Source organism: Peromyscus californicus, unplaced genomic scaffold, assembly GCF_007827085.1.
Source record: "Peromyscus californicus insignis strain IS unplaced genomic scaffold, ASM782708v3 Scaffold_12__1_contigs__length_115047231, whole genome shotgun sequence".
NCBI classification, from domain to species: domain Eukaryota; kingdom Metazoa; phylum Chordata; class Mammalia; order Rodentia; family Cricetidae; genus Peromyscus; species Peromyscus californicus.
Genome location: NW_026294413.1, coordinates 94,656,242 through 94,677,332, shown reverse-complemented (window position 1 = coordinate 94,677,332; position 21,091 = coordinate 94,656,242). Strand labels below are relative to the sequence as shown.

General features: G+C 39.2%; 1 protein-coding gene across 9 annotated transcripts in view; it reads left to right on the top strand.

Moving 5' to 3' along the window:
- Window positions 1–21,091, top strand: part of Shld2 (shieldin complex subunit 2) — an 89,078-nt gene that overhangs the window by 59,741 nt on the left and 8,246 nt on the right. For 8 of the 9 annotated variants that reach the window (XR_008217190.1, XM_052733957.1, XM_052733955.1 and 5 more), the window contains 5 exons: window positions 5,235–5,429; window positions 5,782–5,916; window positions 9,737–9,943; window positions 14,600–14,828; window positions 20,876–20,991. Coding sequence is in view for 8 of the 9 variants with exons in the window: in XM_052733957.1 (XP_052589917.1) it covers window positions 5,235–5,429; window positions 5,782–5,916; window positions 9,737–9,943; window positions 14,600–14,828; window positions 20,876–20,991 (882 nt within the window). In the remaining variant the exon portion in view is untranslated. The remainder of the gene's footprint in view (window positions 1–5,234; window positions 5,430–5,781; window positions 5,917–9,736; window positions 9,944–14,599; window positions 14,829–20,875; window positions 20,992–21,091) is intronic. The other variant, XM_052733958.1, reaches the window with a different exon arrangement.

The following is a 21,091-nucleotide window of genomic DNA, read 5'->3' as shown; positions in this document are numbered from 1 at the left end:
TGCTGGGATTAAAGGCGTGCGCCGCCACCACCCGGCTATCATTAGCATTTTTATAGTATGACTTTGCAGTATTAATTGTGCTTGTGAAACAAATACTTTAAGTATTTATAAAGATCCATTGGTATTTAATGTCATTTTTATTGTGTTACTATTAATAGAACAATAAAGTAAAAAAGTTATTGTATGATATGTGAAATATTCACATTAAAGGATGTAGAGTGAGGAATATAAGGGAACTTTGTATTGTTTTTGCAACTAATTTCATAAATGTGACATTAATTAAAAAACTTAAAAGCCCGGAGTGGTGGCACACATCTTTAGTCCTAGCACTTGGGAGGGAGAGGCAGAGTTTAGGGTCCTCCTGGTCTACACAGTGAGTTGCAGAATAGCCAGGACTCCATTGAAAAACTCAAAAAAAGTTTTTTTTAGTGCATATGTATGTGTTCATGTGGAGGGGTGAGGTACATGTGTGTATATCTGCTGCATGTGGAGAGCCCTGGGTGAGCTCCTCACAAATGCTGTATATCTTCGAGTCATGGTTTGTTTCCTTTTTTCTTTTCCTCCCTTCCTTCCTTCCTTCCTTCCTTCCTTCCTTCCTTCCTCCCTCCCTCCCTCCCTCCCTCTCTCTCTCTCTCTCTCTCTTTCTCTCTCTCTGTCTCTCCCCCCCCCCCCTCTGGTTTTTCAAAAGGGTTTCTCTGTATAAACAGTAGTGGCTGTCCTGGAACTCACTTTGTAGACCAGGCTAGCCTTGGACTCACAGAGATCAGTCTGCCTCTGCCTCCCAGGTTTTGGAATTAAAGGTGTGTGCCACCCCCCCACTCCCCACATGGTTTCTTACTGGCCTGGAGCTCACCACTTAGGCTAGACTGGCTGAGTAGTGGGCATGTCTCTTGTCTCCTCGGCACTGGAGTCACAAGCACATGCCACATGCCTGGTTACAGAGGATTGCTTAGGTCTTCATGCTTGTGAAGAAAGCACTTTCCCAACTGAGCTAACTCCCTAGCCCACAAACATTAAAAAGCTACTTATCATCCTGTCAATAGGTATAAAGAGATCTTTTGATGAAATTCAATATCCATTCATTAGAAACATCCGAGTCCACAGGCAGCGGGAAGAGAGAGCCACTAGGCCTAGCTTAGGCTTCTGAAACCTCAAAGCCCACGCCAGTGATACACTTTCTTTCTTTCTTTTTTCTTTTTTGTTTTTCGAGACAGGGTTTCTCTGTATAGCATTGCACCTTTCCTGGATCTTGCTCTGTAGACCAGGCTGGCCTCGAACTCACAAAGATCGGCCTGCCTCTGCCTCCCAAGTGCTGGGATTAAAGGCGTGTGCCACCACCGCCCAGCGTGATACACTTTCTTTAATGGCCACACCTACCCCAACAACGCCACACACACAAAAAAAAGAATTATGGTTTAAGTGTAAGAACTAGTTAGTAATAAGCCTGAGCTACCCAGCCAAGCATTTATAATTAATATAATCCTCTGAGTGATTATTTGGAAGTGGCTGCAGGACAGGGCAGGACACAGAAGCTTCCACCTATAGGGAGGAATACATCTGAGAGATCTATTGCACATAATGGTGGTTACAGTTAATGACAATATCTTCTATATTTGAAAATTCCTAAAACACATTTCTAATCTCCCTATAAAAAATAAAATGAGTGATTTATATGTTAAAAAAAAGAAATTCAATACCCATTCATTAGAAACATCCGAGTTCACAGGCAGCAGGAAGAGAGAGCCACTAGGCCTAGCTTAGGCTTCTGAAACCTCAAAACCCACCCCAGTGTTACACTTCCTTTAATGGCCACACCTACCCCAATAAGGCCACACCTCCTAATTCTTCTAAGTAGTGCCACTCTCTTAGCATTCAAATATATGAGCTTATGGGTGGAGGGGATTCTTTTCAAACAACCACAAAATCCAAGGCAAAAAAAAAAAATTCAAAATTAAAAGTATAGTGGAAATTTGCTTTTAAGGTTTGGGCATTAGACTAGGGTACTACTGTTATCACACTTACTAACGTTATTTTAGAGGCACCAACCAGTGTGCTAAAATACAGAAAAGATACGTAGAGATTAGAAAGAATGAAATAAAACATTGTTTATAAATGAGATGATGGCTTATATATTGACTTCTTCTCCAAAAATTATGAGAATTAATGAGAGAGTTTAGCATGGTAGGTGGATATAAGACAAACATGAAAATCAATTGGGTTTCTGGAATGGAACACCCAATAATAAAAGAATTCACTGTTTACAAAATTAATATGATATCAGCATATAGTAGTAAATCTGGCTGAATTTCCTTCATTGAGCTGCATTCTTTTAAAAGATTTATATTTTATTTTATATATATGAGTTTTGCCTGCATGTATGTCTGCATGTGTATCTTCTCACCGTGTGCATGAAGTGCCCGCAGAGACCAGAAGAGGGCATTGGATTCCCTGGAACTGGAATTACTCACGGTTGAGTTGCCGTGAGTGTGGAACTTTGGTTCCCTGCAAGAGCAGCCAGTTCTCTTAACCACTGAGCCATCTTTCCAGCCTGAGCTGTAGAGTTTTGATCCCGTTTCATCTCCTCAGTCTAGAAGTGTTCTCTTGTCCAGGATTCAGAGTCTAGTCCCATGACATTTACGCTGAATGTCCTGGGAATATGATTCACTGAGGGTCTAAGCACCAAGCTACTGAAACTACAGAGATCTTATTTATTATTTATTTATTTATTTGTTTTATTTATTTATTTATTTATTTATTTATTTATTTATTTATTTATTTATTTATTTTCAGAGCTGAGAACCGAACCCAAGGCTTTGTGCTTGCTAGGCAAGCGCTCTACCACTGAGCTAAATCCCCCAGAGATCTTTTTAAATCAGGCTCTTGCTGATGCTCTGCTTAAATGCTGAGAGCAGAGAGTTTTCCTGGAATATCTCTTCTTTCTCTGCTGTTGCCATGTATAACTTTTGTTCCCTTCCTCTCTTTTTTCCTCTTTAAGGTCTCTGTTACTGAGAGCACGCTGTCTATCTTCAGAGGCTTTTTGTCTTAAACATGGCTCTGTGAGGAGGGAGCTTCCCAGGCCACACTAATGCCCCTGGGATAGACTGCACTTGTTTAGTTTTGCTGTTGTACTAGAGATTTTCAGCCATCGCTTAACTCTCCTCATGGCTGTTCTCTGTCTTCCTCCAGTTTACTCCCTGGAGAGTCTAGCCAATTGTTTTCTGAGTAGTTCTGTTTTCTTTTCTGTGTATAAGTTTTCAGGAACGTTCCTTCCTTTCCCAACCCGCCCCCCCCCATCCATCCCAGCCATTTATGGTTCTGGGGATAGAGCCCAGAGCCACCCGAGTGCTAGGTCAACAGTTTACTGAGTGCGATCTAACTCTGTCCTCAGTTTACATTCTGTGCTGAGTGTTTGTTACCGTCTGTCTCTAGGTCAATCAGTAACTCTTGCTGTGTTGAGATTGTGATGTGATTGTCCCTGTGTCCTTGCTTAGCACCTGGTGTAGCATCCGTCACTTAGTAGAAGTAGATGAGTAGTGAGTAATGAGTGAGTAAATAATTAGGTGTTGGTGTAGCAGATGGAGTAGATGCAGATGAGCATGTTAATGGGAGAAAAAAATCACAAATTAGTTTAAAAACTCTTGATTTCTAAAAAACAACAAAATATATTTGGGTAGCATCTTCTTTTAGTCATAAATCTGTCATGTATATGAACATACCTCCCTTTCCTTCAGGAGAATTTAAATTTGATCAGCAAAGCTCATTAGTCCATATTTTTAAATAATTTATTTATTTAATTAGTTAGTTTGCATGGAGGTGGTGGTTCCTGTGTAAAATTCAGAAGACAACTTGTGTGAGCTGCTTCTTTCCTTATACCATGTAAGTCCTGGAGTTACAGCTCAGGCCATCAGGCTTGCAAGCAAATTCCTTGACCTGCTGAGTCATCTTGTGGGTTCAGCTAGTGCTTCTAAAATATGTGTATCTTATTGTATGTAAAGTTGTAAAGTCTGTCTCAACAAAATTAAAAATAGGGTCTGGAGAATTGGCTCAGTGGCTAAGAGTACATTTTGCATAAAGGTCCTAGGTTTGAGTCCAGGGGATCCACTCTGTGGGTACCAGGAACTCATATGGTGCACAGTAAAATAGTCATCTACATAAAATAAAATAATCTTAAAATTAAAATAAACATTGAGAGAGGAAGATTAAAATCAATTAAATGGTATTAAGACTGAATAATGAAATGGCTGTTCTTACAATTGAAATTCTAATCAGTGAGGCAGTCAGTCTCTGCAGACTTAGCTTCTTTTCAGGAATTTTTGTGCACACTATGCATAGTATTTTCTGTAAACTATCTTATGTTGTGATATATAAATACATATAAAACATTACTTAATTTCTATAAATATGTAGCTTATTTTTTCTTAGATTAGACCAAAAAATAAAGGTCGATATTGTTAGGCAATAGAAACTATTATCATCTCCAAAAATTTCATCCTGTTCCCAGTCTGTAGCCAGGCTCCCATTTTCCATTATTTTTTAATTCTTCCATAGTCCTGAACCTATCTAGTTGGCTACTCAATCTCTAGTCTAAGCCTATCTTTTCCAGCTGTCAGGACAACAGTCCTTCACCAACAAGCCCCTAAGCACAGCACTTGGAAATACCCTACACGCGCCCTAACAGACTCTCCCGAACCTGCCCCTCACCATTTAAGTTTAGGATGCTGTCCTTAGTGCTTCCAAGATGCTATAAAGTGGTCACACCTCTCTTCCCAACCAAATTCCACACAGCATAGCAACCACACATACACAAAGATTCTTCCTCCCCTAATTCTCATTGAAGCATGTGTTCCATAGGGAGTGACACCACTTGAAAAGGGTTAGGAGGGTGGCCTTGTTGAGAAAGTGTGTCACTGGGGTCTCAAAAGCTCATGCTGACCCAGTGGCACTCTCTTCCTGCTGCTGCAGATCCAGATGTGGAACTCTCAGCTATTTCTTCAGCACCATGTCTGCCTGTGTGCCACCATGCCTCCTGCCATGATGATAATGGACTCTGAAACTATAAGCAAGTCCTAATTAAATGCTTTATTTTATGAGTTGATACTCCCTGGTGACTAAGCATTCAAATTTATGAGCCTATGGGGACCATTCTTATTCAAACCACCATAGCAGTTGTTTTCACAGTTGTGATTACCAGCAAAATATGATGCCTTCCTTTGTCCATGTTTTGTGTTTCTTAGATTCCAATGTAGTTGCCAGTGTTATACTTCAGGACTTACTGGGATATGTGTCTTCAAAACATTCCTATCTCAAAGATCTGCCTCAGAGGCAGCATCAGAAAATGAACACTGTAGAGTTTGTGGAATTGGAGCAGCTGCAGCCTGATACATTAGTCCATGCCATACTCAGAGTAGTGGATGTCACTGTATTGACAGGTAAATATTTTTTTTAAGTTTTTTTTTTCATTTTACATACCAACCACAGTTGTCCCTCCCTCCCTTCTTCCTGTCCCACCCCCCATTTCCTCCAATCCCATCCACTCCTCAGAGAGGGTAAGGTCTCCCATGGGGAGTCAGCAAAGTCTCGCATATCAAGTTGAGGCAGGACTAAGCCCCTTCCCTGCTTGACAGGTAAATATTTTGAGTGCCTCTTTAATTTTAGCTTATAAAAAGCTATACAAGACCATCTTAATGCTTTAGTTGATTACCACTATGTATTTACCGTGAGATATTTTGTTGTCACCCAAGCCGGGTAATACCAGCTACAGTGTTCCTCTTCCTTTTCCAGAGGCAGTGTATAGTTATAGAGGACAGAAGCAAAGGAAAGTTCTGTTAACTGTGGAACAGGCTCAAGGTCAACATTATGTGCTTGTATTGTGGGGTCCAGGAGCAGCCTGGTATACTCAGCTTCAAAGGAAAAAAGGTAAATACACTGGAAAAAAGGAAAGCATTTAACCTATTTATCCTTGGTAAATGATTAATGTTTGTTTATCTCAGGTGCAGAGACTTTGAAGAGATGATGGCATTTGAAATAATAGTGATTGAATGCTCCTCTGCAAATTTCTAGTGCTATAATTTTATACTTATAGTAATTTAGTTATCTAGAAGTCCTTTGTAATTAAGGATGACAAAATAAAGGCTTGAATGTTTTCATACCTACTACATGAGGACATTAGTAAAAACTTTATCTCATTCAAATAATGTTGTTTAAAAAAAGATTTTATTATTCTTAAATTGTGTGTGTCTGTCTGTCTGTGTGTCTGTCTGTGGATATTTGCATGTGAGTACAGGTGCCTGTGGAATCCAGAAAAGGGCATCAGATTTCCTAGAGTTGGAGTTACAGCTGCCTAATGTAGGTGTTGGGAACATTTGGTCTTTTGCAATTGTAATGCATGCTTTTAACTGCTGAGCCATCTTTCTAGCCCCTCAGAGATGTTCTTTAAATTTTTAATTCTGGAAAAGTATCTGCAGTTTGTTTTTTTCAGCCAGAGTGCTCTTATAAATAAGTTCCTTTCTGTCACAAGGCAGATATTAGGGGAATTATATTAAGTCTTTTAAGTCACAATTCCTATTGAATTAATTGCTATGTTCTGGGTTTTTATTCCAGTTAAAAATGTGGGCTCTTAGCTATTATAGAATGCTTGCTTAAAAAATATGATCCAGTGGTACATTATTTAAAAGCACAAGTTAATAATTCATGGTGTATTAAATTAAAAGGGATGTTTCAAAAATTAGTACAGTATCTTCCTTCACTACTGAGAAATTCTGATTTTTACCACCAGAGAGTTTAGTGGTTTTTGAGTTACCTTACTTTCAAAATAATTAGATGTTAATCAACTGATTCATTATTTCATACTTGAATGAGTTAATGTTGCATTCCAAACTTCTGTCTTTCAAGTGCTTATCTGGAGGTAGGATCTGTCACATTGTCTCTTAATCATTAATAGCCCGTAACTAGGATTTGAGATAAGTCTGACTTTTATGTTAGGATCAAATAGTAACAGATGTTTGTCCAGTTGTGAAATGTGACAAACATATCAATGACAGACATGATCACTGACCATCCCGTCTCAGCCATGAACACGAGTCCAGTGCATGCTAAACAAAATGTAGGTCAGAGGTAGAGTGGTATTGAGGCAGAACACATCACTCCTTTCTTAGTGTGACTGGTGTTTAGTTAAGAATTTTGTAGTAACAGAAGAGGAATTGTTGGTATCTCTAGATAATTCTATGGCTTTTTAGTTAATACTGAAAACTTATGAATCCAGGAATTATGATATAAGTTGCTCTTGCTGAATTCACTAATTATACCTAAATTTATGTATATCCTCATCATTTTAAAGTTTTAACATCTGCATCAATACCTCAAGACAATTCCTTTTAATAGAAAAATTACAGTTTTGAAGGCTCATTTAATTAAGTGATTGTACTTTCAGAAACTATTAGTCTTCTTTTTATCTGTTTAGCAGTTCTTGCAGTCATCTCCATATCAGCCTCTGTAGTAGGCACTGGCTTTCACATACTCTTAAGGAGAACAAACTTAGCTCATAGAATCAGAAATGATCACCAAGTAGTCATTATTCAATAATAATGATAATGGAATTGATGTTTTGGGGAAGAACAGTAAGAAATCTCAACTTTACATTCCTTTGAAATACGAGTTGCTAGCAGGAAGCTGGCATGCTTTGTATGCAGCATGCATTGGTCACAGCTTAGATTCTAATGAGGGTACACTAGCAACATAAATTATACTTAAGAGTAATTGGGACTGCCTAGTGGTACATGCTTGTAATTTCAGCACTTGGGAGATAGAGGCACAAGGATCAGGAGTTCAAGGCTATATTTGGCTACATAGGTATTTAGAGGCCAGCCTGGGCTACATGAGACCCTATCACAAACAAAAGAATAATTAGGTAAGCCTGAAATAATCTATACAGAATCAAATGCCATTTTCATGCAATTGTTTAAAAAAGCAGTCTACCATTTCAAATACATAATGAATTATGATAAAGTACTCTCATAATATAGCTAATTAAGCAGAGTAATGCAAATAACCCCAATTTATGATTGTATATTATCCAAAGTCACTGTTATGTCTACATGGACATTTGTAATCCAAATACATCCTAAGTCCACAGTTGAGATGTGGAAATACATCAGAGCTTGTCTACTGTAACTTCCTCAGGTTTGCCATAATCAATAGTTCACTGATAAAGCAATTGAGCTGTCTTACTTAGCTAACTTCTCTAGAACCACAGTTCTGGAAGTCTAAACAAAATGGTGTTTAGACACAGTAGCACCTATTTAGCTCACCTCGGTAAGGACTGATTTTTTGTTGTTGTTATTATTGAGACAGGCTGGCCTCTAACTCACTAAGTAGTTGAGAATGATACTGAATTTCTGATCCTGTCTTCACTTCTCAAGTGGCTAGCATTACAGGTGTGCACCATCATGCTCCGTTTATGCTGTGCTGGGGATCAAACCCAGATCTCATGCATGTTGGGCACTCTACCAACAGCCCAACAGTTCTAATTTTTAAACAACAGTATAGACTTTCTTTTCAAGTAATTACATTCTCTATTGTATATTCAACTTTAAAATTACCTAAAACAGGAGGTAGGGCAGTTAAGAGGATTGGGGGAAGGGGAAACTGTTTGGGCTATAAAAAAAATTTTAAAAAGAAAATGATAACATAATATCAAATTATTGATGTTACTGTTGAAATCATAGGTAATGTAAACTATCTGCATATAACTAGCATACAATGATAGTATATTTTTGACTAGTAGAAAAGCTTGTAGAATGTTTACAATAACCCAAAGGAAAGATGTGATGGCTAATCTTCATTGTCAGCGTGACCCGTCTGGGAAGACACAGTCTCACTTGAAGAATTCCCCGATTTGTTTGGTCTCTGGGCAGTTTCTTGGTTGCTGATTGATGTAGGAGGACCTCCCCTGTGAAAGGTGCCATTCCTGAACATGTTCTGTGTAGGAAACCTAGGAGCATTCTGTAAACAGTGGTCTTCCATTGGTTTCTGCTTCAAGCTCCTGCCTTGAATCTTTGCCTTTGCTTCCCTTAATGATGGACTACATCTTGTAAAGTAAAATATCCCCCACCCCCGCCAATTATACTAAAGCAAAAGGAGATTTCTCAGCACAGTTTTTTTCTGATAACCAGTTATAGGCTGTTGGTAGAGGAGCTGGGTCCAGTTCCTAGCACCCATCTAATATCTATCTAATGATGCTGTCTGTATAGATTTGTTGATTTATTTGTCATTTCGGAACAAAAATCGGTTCTTACTGAGGGAATCAGAATACATCCATTTCAATGTCCTTAAAAAAAAGACCCAACTAGTTAAAAACTTTCTAGGTCTCAAAATGAGAATGTTCTATTCTAAAAGGCAGTAGTGTAAGGGTCCAAGAAATCATTACAAGATTATTGAAATGATGTCTAGCCAGATGTGGTGGTGCACACATGTAATTCCAGTACTTGGAGGCAGAGGCAGGAGGAATAAGAGTTTATAGCCAGTGTGGACTCTATAGAGAGATGCTCTCAAAAAATAAGTCTGCAGCTTTTAAATTCAATTGCTTGAACATACAGTTATAGTTTGTCTGTTTTGCCTAAATCCTTTAGTGATAAAAGTTGTGTTTAGCTGATTCAGTTAGGTTAGTCTAGTTAATCTGATTCTGAGCATAGACCCTCTTATTTTGGTGACTTTTTGTTTTTATTTGTTTTTGTTTAAGATCGTATTTGGGAATTTAAGTACCTTTTTGTTCAACGCAATTGCATACTAGAAAACTTAGAGTTGCATACAACACTGTGGTCATCCTGTGAATGCCTGTTTGAGGACGATACAAGAGCAATTTCATTTAGAGCAAAATTTCAAAAAACTATACCCTCCTTTGTCAAGACATCAGACTTAGCAACTCACCTAAAGGATAAGTATTCAGGTATGATCTTTATATATGTAAAATGTTTCTAGCTTTAGTATGAGCAAAGAGGCTACCATTTGTGAGAATATATATAATTAAATATGAAAGTGAAATGTAGCCGGGTGGTGGTGGCTTACACCTTTAATCCCAGCACTCTGGAGGCAGAGGCAGGCGGATCTCTGAGTTCAAGGCCAGCCTGGTCTACAGAGTGAGTTCCAGGACAGCCAGGGCTGCACACAGAGAAACCCTGTTTAAAAAAAAAAAAAAAGAAGAAGAAGAAGAGGAGGAGGAGGAGGAGGAGGAGGAGGTGGTGGAGGGTGAAATGATGTAGATCTTTACAGATAGCTGAAACAGATTTTGATTTCTTAGCTTTCTCCTGCTAACTCTGTGAGTTTTTCTTTTAAGCAATTAAGGATCACCTAATATTTTTTTCATGTATAATTATATTTTTGTCTTTAAATAGAGTCTCATTATATAGCTTACCCTGACCTCCAACTCATGATCCTCCTGCCATCGGCTGGGATTGCAGGTGTACACCACCATCCCAGGCTCTGAAGTTTTCATTGTTGAAAGGTTTTAACTATAAATTCAATGTATTTCATAGATACAGAGCTGTTAAGATTATCTACTTGTTGAGTGAATTTTGGTTTGTAATTTTCGAGAAATTTGTTCATTTAAATTATTGACATAGCAAAAATTATTGATATGCATTGTTAAGTATATTGATAAGTCATTCTCTTACTATGCTTTTGAATATTGATAGAATAGGTAATGCTATTGATCTTACCTGATATTAGTAATTTGTTTTTTTATTTTTATTTTATTGATTGCAATCACTTTTGGTTTCAGTGATTTTTCTGTTTTCTCTTTTATTCACCTCTGTTCTGTATTATTTCTTTTTTTCTATCTATTTGAGTTTTGCTTTTTCTTATTTAAGATAGAAATTGAGACCCCCCCCCATCAATGTGGATCATTAGTGCCATAAATTTCCTGTACAGTAAAGTGTCTGGGTTTGCCAGTGCTCTGTGACTTGTGAGTTTTTCTCTTTTAGCTGTGGTAAAGACACCCTTTCCATGCCTGTGGAAGCTCTGGGGTTGGTCTGTTCCTGCTCTGTGCTGGCCATATAGACTTAGTCAAGATACCCAAGGGGCCCAGATAATAGCATGTGACCCAGGTCATCTCAGATTTGCCATGCAAAAAATATCCTTACCATTCTGAGATACCTCGAGTGTTAGGAACTGTGTGTGTGTGTGTGTGTGTGTGTGTGTGTGTGTGTGTGTGTGTGTGTGTGTGTGTATAACAAGATGGGAGTATAGATCTAGTCCTTGCTCCACTATGACCGAATGATAATCGACTCTTACTGGTCATGTTAATTCATACATGCCTTGTGTTGATCAGTCTTCACTGTTGGCTCGACTGGATTTAGACTCACCTGGGTAACATAACCTCTGCATGTGCTGTGAGGGTGTCTTCATAGAGGTTAACTAGGAGGGAGCACGCACCCTGAATGTGGGCAGCCCATCCTGTGGTCTCAAGTCCTGACTGGATAAAAATGGAAAAAGGAGAAAGTGAGCTGAGCACCAGCACCCATCTTCCTGAGGATACAATGTGCAGACAGCCTGGCTCCTATGCTCATGCCTTCCTCTTCAGGGTGGAGTGCAGTCTTTGAGCTGTGAACCAAAATAATCCCTTCTTTCTTGAGTTGCTGTTGGTGTGGTGTGTAGCCACAGTGATGAGAAAAGTAGCTAATATATGTATGTATATATTTTTCTGAGATACAAGTATAGGCTAGCATTGCTACATCATCAAACTAAGTTAATAAAAGTACAAGTGCAGAATGAACAAAAAACATTTTAGTTGAAAGTAGTGATTTTATTATTAGAAAATAACTCCATATATGTAGCCTTTATTAACAGTTATATTAATATTTTTAAGAAGCACAGATTTTTAAAAAATATAAGCTTTTTTTAATAGACCTTTTTTTGTTTGTTTGGGGTTTTTTTTAGGTTTTTTTTGTTGTTTGTTGTTGTTGTTATTTTGAGACACGGTTTCTCTGTGTAACAGCCCTGGCTGTCCTGGAACTTCCTCTGTAGACCTGGCTGGCCTCAAACTCAGAGATCCACCAAACCTCTGCCTCCTGAGTACTGGGATCAAAGGTGTGAGCCATCACTGTCCAGCAAATATAGGTTTTTATAGTGATACCTTTTATACCACTTTCAAACATGAAGTTACTGTGACCAAAGTAGAGTCCAGATTTACACTAACTAGTGAAATCTTGAGTAATGAATCATCATATAAATTTTTAAACTATGTCCACCCTCAAAATTCCATAGACCACAGAGATGGCTGCCATAGGAAGGAGGGCCACAGGCAGCAAGGGGCAGTCCCACTTTACAGTTTTTATTTGTTACTATGGTGGAGTCAACTTCATCTACTGCTTCCACAAGATAGTGACATGCTAGGATCAAAGCCTAGGATTAGACTTAAAAATAAAAATAAGCAACCTCACAGGAGTCAGCAAATTGGTGGCCACAGAACCGATGGTTAATGGTAGCAAAGATACAACCTCACTCTCTTGGGGATGATGCTGAGCACTGGGAATGTTCTTGGAAATCTGGGGGTGTGCTCCCCATTGGATACCCAAACTGTATGTTGTCGCCAGTCTTTGATAGGTTGTAGTCAAAGGGCCTCTTTAGCCCCTTTCATTCTGTTATGGTCAGCTACAAGAACAGACACAAGACTTCTGTAGATGTAACCAACTGTCTTATTAAATAAGAAACACAGAGCCGATTCAGAGAAGAAAGCCAAGAGGTCAGAACTAAGAGCCTTACCCTTCCTGCTTCAGCCAAGAGAGTTCTCCGAAAAGAAGGGGCCTACTTCCTGTGTGTTTGTCTTATATAGTCTTTCTGTTCTGCCTTCTCATTGGTTGTAAACCCAAACACGTGACTGCGTCGTCACTGCCTGTATGTTCAGCCCTCCAGGTCCTCTATGGTATTGAGATTAAAGGCGTGTGTCTCCAGTGTTGGCTGTATCCTTTTACACACAGAGATCTACCTAGCTCTGTCTACCAAGTGCTGGGATTAAAGGCGTGCGCCACCACCGCCACGCTCTTGCTATGGCTCTAATAGCTCTGACCCCTGGGCAACTTTATTTATTAACATACAATTAAAATCACATTTCAGTACAAGTAAAATACCACCACAGGTTTCTGTCATTGTTTCTTTAAAGTGTGAAAAGAGAAAAAGAACATGCAAAAACAAGCAATTTTCCCTAGCCTGTTTTTTCCAGTTAAATAACAGACAAGAGAAAGGGGCTATCAAACCAGGGAGATGTCCCAAGCCAGTCTTCTTGCTGACAAATGGTAGAGAAGGGTGGCTCCTTGTAAAGAGCTGAAGACACTCTGTTTCCCCTACGAGAAGCAGAGCTCTAGTGCCCAGCCTTCTAGAATACCCCTGAAAGCAAAGTCCACTTTTAGAAGAAAGTGGTATGCCAATTTGTAAAATGACAGAGTTATATAACAGTTCTGAAATTATCGCATATCTCAGTTTTTGTATGTGTGTGATTGAACTTGTCTGTGCAAAAGTGTAATGTTGAGTCTGCTACAGCTTATTAAATATGTGACCACTACCCACTCCCACTAACTCATGTAGAGATATGTGGCCTGAGTAGAAGAAATGATGAAAGCATCTCTGGGCCCCAAGAGACTAAGACAAATGAAAGACATTAAGGAGAGTCACCACTATTGGATTCCCAAAGAGATAGCCAGAAAACTGCACAGGGACAGACATGATACATCCTGATCTATAACTGTAAGAGGATCTTGATGGCTAACTTGATTGCTAACTTGATTGGATTAAGAAGGGCTAGGAACTAAGTGAAGTACAACTCAGCCTATGTCTGTGGGATATTTCCAAAGACAGTTAACCAAGGGAGAAGGCCTGTTCTAACTGTGTGTGGCAGCATCCCCTTGGCTGGGGGTCCAGAGAAAAAGGAAAAGAAAACTCCAGCTAGCACCAGCATTCTCCCTGTTTCCTGGCTGCCATGATGTGAGCTGCCCTGCTCTGCTGTCCTCTCCCACCATGCCTGTGCTGAGACCTCTGAACCCGTGAGCTCAAATACATCTCCCTGCCTGTATATGATGTCAGATATTTTGTTTTAGTGATGAAAAGCTGACTAACAAAAAATATAAGACCAAGTCTGCAAGATTAAAGACACCTTTAAATGAGTATGGAGAGGAGAGTAATGTTCAGATAGATTCATAGGCTATACTAGTATGCAGAAAGGCAAAAATAAGTTAGGATCAAAAGATCATAGTAGATGTAGTAGATATTTGGTATATATTTAGTGGATGAATGAATTATGAATTGTTAGAGGTGTTAACATGCTTGAGGTTACAGTGAATGACAGAAGAAACCATGCTCCCCTCCCCAATCCATTCCTTTTCGAATGGTCACTCAGATTCACTCAGTTGCAGACAAATCCTCCATTATATTCTAGGTTCTTTATTGAAGCCATAAGTGAGTTGAGATTCTCTTGGAAGGGAAGAATTCCAAGAGTAAGACCTTGGTGTAGCCTATACTCTAAGTGACTGTAAATGAACCACATTGCTAGCTGTGTTTGTCAGTTAAAGTTATTGTTGGCTCTAATAATTCTTTCTTTCTTTTTTTAATGTAGGAGTGGTTCTGATTAAAGCCAAGGTTTCAGAGCTGGTGTTTACTGTCCCAGCAGCTCAGAAGATAGCTCTAAATGCTCACAGTTCTCTGAAGGGTATCTTCTCTTCTCTTCCCAACATTACATATGCTGGCTGTGCACAGTGTGGCTCAGAACTGGAAACAGATGAGAACAGGGTCTACAGACAATGTCTGAGCTGCTTGCCATTTGCTGGGAAGAAAACATTCTATAGGTAAGGCAACAGAGTGTGACGTTTTGTTGATTTGGTGGAAAATACTGCATAGGACTGGAAGTGACGAAAAAGTACAAGATCCTGTTCTTTATAATGTAACTAACTGGCGCTTAAGCAGAAGAATAAAATTTCCCTGGGTGACAACTGTTTGTGAAAGCAAAAATTCCCCAGTAATGAATAAGACTATTTTAAAGAATGAGGTGGATCTTACTTTCTTTAAAACAGCTATATTGAAGACTTCGTTCACTTTTAACCGACATCTGACTGTCCCATCAATAACTTATAAAGGTTAAAGTGTTCTGTGACCTCTCCCTGTTTGCAGAGGCCAGGGAATATTTGTCTGGACTTCAGTGCTTCCGTTTCTCACCTTTCCTTTAGAAGTGAAAGACAGCTCGTCAATATATGTTCTCTGGTAAAATTGTTAGCTAGCTCAGTGAAAAGCACACTGCTTTCAGATCAGTGTTCAAAGTCTTGATAATCATTGTTTTATAATCATAAAATTGTATTACTTTACAAAGGACAAGAAGTCCTTTCCTGTTATTTCCAAATATTGAAGTATAAAGGAAGTACATGTGTATTCAGTACTTTATTTACTTTTATGTTGTTTTAAACACGGTCTTGTTAGATAGCCCAGGCTAGTGTCAAACTCATAATCCTCCTCCTGCATCACCTTTCTAAGTGATATGCATGTGCCGTGTGTCATGGCATATATGAAAATAATATACAGAAGCTTGGTCAGTCAGACTCATTTATCTTTATAGATATTGGTGTTTGTTAGAAAGAAGTGAATGAAGCTGGGCCTGTGCTACAATGTGCAATCCCAGTAATTGGGAGATTAAAGTAGGATCTCAAGTTCAAGGCCAGTCAGGGCTACATAGCAAGACCATGTTTTAACAACAATAACAATAACAACAACAACAAAATGAATAAAAATAAGTAAAATAAAAACAAGTAAGTGAATGAATTTTACTTTTTCTTTCTTATTTTTCAATCCAGAGGATTGAATTTAGGGCCTCATGCTAGGCAAATGCTATATTTTGTCTTCTTTTTACCCTTTATGTTGAGACAAGGTCTAAATTGTCCATGCTGACCTTTAACTTACTCTGTAGTCCAGAAAGTTGTGATCTTCCTATGTCAGCTTCCTAAGTAACTAGATCATAGTCTGTGCCTCCAGGCCTGGCCAGTTTCCTATTGCTTTAGACATTGCTAAGGAGAGTGAATTAAGGTGTATGATGTACAACAAACATAATTGAATTAGACTTATTAATAATTAAGGCCTTCAAAATGATGTAGAGTTGATTTATTTTATACAGAATTTTTGAGGGGTGTTGAGACAAGGTGTGCTATGTGTCCCAGGCAGTTCTCAGATTCATGCCTTATAATTTGTAGTTAGTTGTATATTTGTCTTTTAAAAATGTTTTTATTTTTGGTTGTGAGCCTAGCCTTTAACGGCTGAGCTATCCCTCCGGGCGGTGGTGGCGCACGCCTTTAATCCCAGCACTCGGGAGGCAGAGCCAGGCGGATCTCTGTGAGTTCGAGGCCAGCCTGGACTACCAAGTGAGTTCCAGGAAAGGCGCAAAGCTACACAGAGAAACCCTGTCTCGAAAAACCAAAAAAAAAAAAATGTTTTTATTGAGCAATAAGTCACATGCTGCCACAGTAACTCACACATTGCATGTGCACACATGACACCCATACACACAATAAAAAATTTAAGAATTTTAGCTATATAATTCAGCTATATAATATAGTGTATCCAGAGGACTGTAGACCTGTCCTGATAGCCAGATCCATGAACACTTATTCTACTCCTCACAGTAGAAACTGCTAACCTACTTTCTGTTGCTATAGATATACCTGACCTGAGCGTTTCATACAAATTAAATCTTATAGTGTGGGGTCTTTAGTGACTGGCCTCTCAGCATAGTGTTTTCAAAGTTCATCTATGTTATGGACTATATCAGTACTTTAAAAGTTTTTATTTATTATTATTATTGTATGTGATGTTTATGTGTCCATGCTATGGGGCATATATGGAGGTCAGAGGACAGCTTTGTAGAGTTGGTTCTCTACTTCTGTGGTGACCCAGTTAGCTCTCTGTTGCTGTGGTAATCAACACCATGACCAAAACCAACTTGGAGAAGCAAGGGTCTGTTGGATTATACTTCCAGGTAATAGGGCATCATTAAGAGAAGTCAGGCCAGGAACTCAAGCCAGGTCAGAGGCAGAAACTATGGAGAAAAGCCGCCTACTGGCTTGCTCCCTGCCCTTTGCCTAGAGATGGTACCCCACAGACGTGCTCATAGGCCATAGACCAATCTCATTGAAACTCCCTCAGATAGCTAGCTCTGGGCTGTGTCAAGTTGATAGCTGAAGCTAACTAGGAGGTGTAGATTCAAGGCTTGCACAGCAGGTACCTTTATCCTCAGAGCCATCTTGCTGGCCTTAATTTTTTTTCATACAAGTGTTTTATTATTTGCTTAATTATTTAAGAACTATTTGAGTTTAGCTTCATACCGAATACTTTCTTTGAGTTATTTTACTTTGAAAACTAATGTGAATAATATCAAATTATGAGAAAATGAATAATGTCTTCTTTATTACTGGTTTATTAAAAGTAACTGAATTATGTCTTTTGTCAGTGTTACTGTGTTTTAGTATTTCAGAAAAGAGAATGTTATCTATATGTTGACATGTCTACAGTTATCTATGTGTGTTATCTATATGTTGACATGTCTACAGTTATCTATGTGTCTATATGGTTGTAGATCTCTGTAATCAGTCTAGCCATCTGTATCTATTTAATATCCTTGTGGAAAGCCGCTTTGTCCCAACAATCTTGATAGCTTACATTATCAACCATAATACCGAGAAATTTTCCTGTCTTTGTCCCTCTGAAGAAGAAATTGCTCTTTCCCCAGAGAAGAACTGGCAGCATTCTCCCACTCTCCTGAGCCTCCCTCTTTATGGTTCATGCAGTTTGGCCTTTTTTTCTTTTAGTTTTTATTTCTTTTATGTGTATGAGTATTTTGCCTACATGTATGTGCACTATGTGTATGCCTGGTTCCTGCAGAGCATGTAGATATCCTGGAACTGGAGTCTTATGGTTGGGAGCCAAGAGCAACGAGTACTCTTAACTGCTGAGCCATCTCTCCACCCCCAGCCTCTGCTCTTTTGTGATGGGGTCTGATATGATTGGTTCTGGAATGTTGGCTTTCCCCATGGAATTGGTTGGTGGCTGAAGTCTTGCAGTAAATACTAGATTTAAGGCTTGGGAGGTGATTGGGGCCTTGGTCATAAGCAGTGGAAACAAGGCTCCTTCTGAAGAGAAGTGTAAGATGATGTTTTATAGAGTGTAAGCCTAGAAGCAGCCAACTAAGAGATGCTAGACTGGGTGGAGTTGGTTGGACTCAGTCACTGGTCAAAATTGGTCCTGGTTTGGCAGGACCAACACTCAAAAATGTGTTGGCTAGAACTGGTTGAGATGGATTGACTGTGATAGGCTGAGTTGGTTTGGAATGCAGCCAGGCAAAGTAAGCTGCTGTGGGTCTTCATGAAACCAGGGACAGTGGCCTTTGAAATACAGGTAATGCTTGAGGCTTGTCCAGGGTGGGAGAGGCAAAGGTACTAACTTGATCTTCCCAGATGCTCATACTGGGATGGAGATGGACACTCCTTTTCAGCTCCTCTCTCTGGTGTCTGTCTTTGCCTGGGGTTTTCTCAGAACCTTTCCCCTCAGGTAGGATTTGATGGCTGGGGATGGCTGGAGTTCTTTAGTGCTGTTGGTTTCCGAGAGCCTGGGAGGAAGAGATTCCAGTTTTCTTTTCACTCTTGTTATCCAGTGCATGAAAGACTTGCAGTGATTCCCGCATGTGCATACCTCAGTGAGTTCAAGGCTTCCTAGCCATTTCTGCTGAGTTCAGATGGATTCCTTTTCCTCTTGGTCTTGAGAATGGTCAGCTTCTCATCTGCCTTGACTTTGTTCCTGGGCTGCTTACACTTTTGGTCATTAGAGTTGTTTTCTCTGGTCCTTTTGGTCTTTGTTGCCCACAGCAAAACAAAACAAAACAAAACTAAGCAAAGGCAACTTTCTGAGCTTGGCTGTCAGAGAACTTGGCCATGTTCTAGGGAGCCCTATCACTGTCCATAGCATTGCCCATAGTTGCTTCTCCCCCATCACACTCACTGGGCCCTGGCACTGGCGTTTGGTCTGCACTGTTTCATCCAGAGACTCAGAGGCCAGAGGCCAGAGTCCTTGTTCTTCCTGACCTGGTCACAGGGGCTCTTTATGTATGACCCTTCCCAGATTACATCAGTGGCTGATGTGGGATCTTCAGTTTTTTTGTTTTGTTTTTGTTTTTGTTTTTTTTTTGACAGTTTTGTGTATCCCAGGTTTGCCTTGAATTTGCCATGTAACTGAGACACAATGGCTTTAACTTCTGCTCCTCTTGCCTCTGCTTCCCAAGTTCTGGGATTGTAAGTGTGCATCATCATGCCTGGTTTCTGTGGTTTTGAGGATTGAATCTAGGACTTATGTATGCTAGGCAAGCGTACTAACTGAGATAAATCCTTAGCACAGTACTTGTTTTTATTGTGAAATAATATTCTACCGTATGTATATCCTGTATTATTCATCCATTTATAAGTTGATGAACATTAGAGTTCTTTCCTCCTTGGGGCTGCTATGAACATGTGTGTACATGTTTTTGTGTAGACATAGTTTTCATTGATTTGGGTATATACACAGGAATGCATTTGCTGTGTTGTATGTGTTAGCCACTTAAGGCATGGCCAAGCTGTTTTCCAAAGCAGTTATGCAATTTTCCATCTTACTAGGAAGCAGTGGCTCCACATCCTTGATATTGTGTTAAGTCTCTTGTTTTAATTTCTCTGTTGCTTGAGTTTTTGCTGTCAGATGTAAGAAAAGTGCCTTTCTTAAGCCAAGATCATGGAGATTTACATCTATATTTTCTTTCAAAGGCTTAGTAGTTTTAGCTGTTTATATGTAGATTTGTAATTTACCCTGTATTGATTTCTGTGTGTGGTATAAGGAAGAAGTCTAATTTGTTCTTTTGCATATTCATATATGCTTGCTCTAGCATGATTTTTTGAAGTTATTTTACTGATTTTTAGGCTGGTATACAAAGCAATGGGTTTCATCATGGCTTCTTTCTCTATTTGTATCATTATACTTTGTTCTCATTCTCTTCTTTCCCCATCTGGCTTCTTATGCAGTTCAGCTGATGCCCTTCCTTCATCCAGTTAGTGTACCCTTCTGCTTTTATAAATATAATATCTAAAAATCGTATCTGTACTGTATATACTATAGATAATTACATATATAGGATATACAAAATTTTCACATGGGTTCTCCATATATAATTAAATATGTGGTATTTGTCTTTCTGAATCTGGCCTCTTTTACTTAACATGATTTCCAATTATATCATTTTTCTTGCGTATGTGTCCAGCATGATTTATTGAAAAGGTTATTCTGGCCCACATGGAGTCATCTTGGCAGCATTGTTAAAAGAAAAACTCTAATCTTGGAGTTAGATGTAAAGGTCAGTGGTGCAGCACTAGTCCACCATGTATGAGCAGCTCCTAATCAACAGAACCCAAATCCCAACCAACCAACCAACCAGAACAATAGCAACAACAAAATAAGACAGAACACCCGAACAAACAAAACCCGCTTTCTTATAAAATTCCCAAGAGCCTTGAATGAAGGAACCAGTTTTGTTTTGTCCTGAGTATAAACCAGCATTTAGCACTGTCCATGGTGTACAATAGAGACTCAGTTTGTATTTGTTGAAATGAAGAATGGAAGGAAAGGTGAGCAGAGAGAGGGCAAGAGAGAGAGAGAGAAGAGAGCAAACAAGAGACAGAAGCCAAGGTGGACGGAGAGAGACTGGGCTGTAAAGATGAAAGGTCCTGGAATGATGTGGGTAAAGGGGTGAAATCCGCAGTCATGTTTTATTTTTACTTCACTACATTCCTTTCTATTCATGAATCTGATTCTAAATTCTGTTGTTTATTTTTTGTAGGCCAGCTTTAATGACCATAGTTGATGGAAAACATAGTACTTGTGTCCATGTAGGGTCAAGGATGATGGAACGCATTCTTCTCAACATCTCTCCAGATTGCCTCAACAGAGCGATAGGTAAAATAGCAACACCACCACGCAGTGGTTCTCTGAACTGTTGATGGGAGTAGTCAGGACAGAAAGGGTACTGTGTTGTAGATAAAGCTTTTTCCTGTCA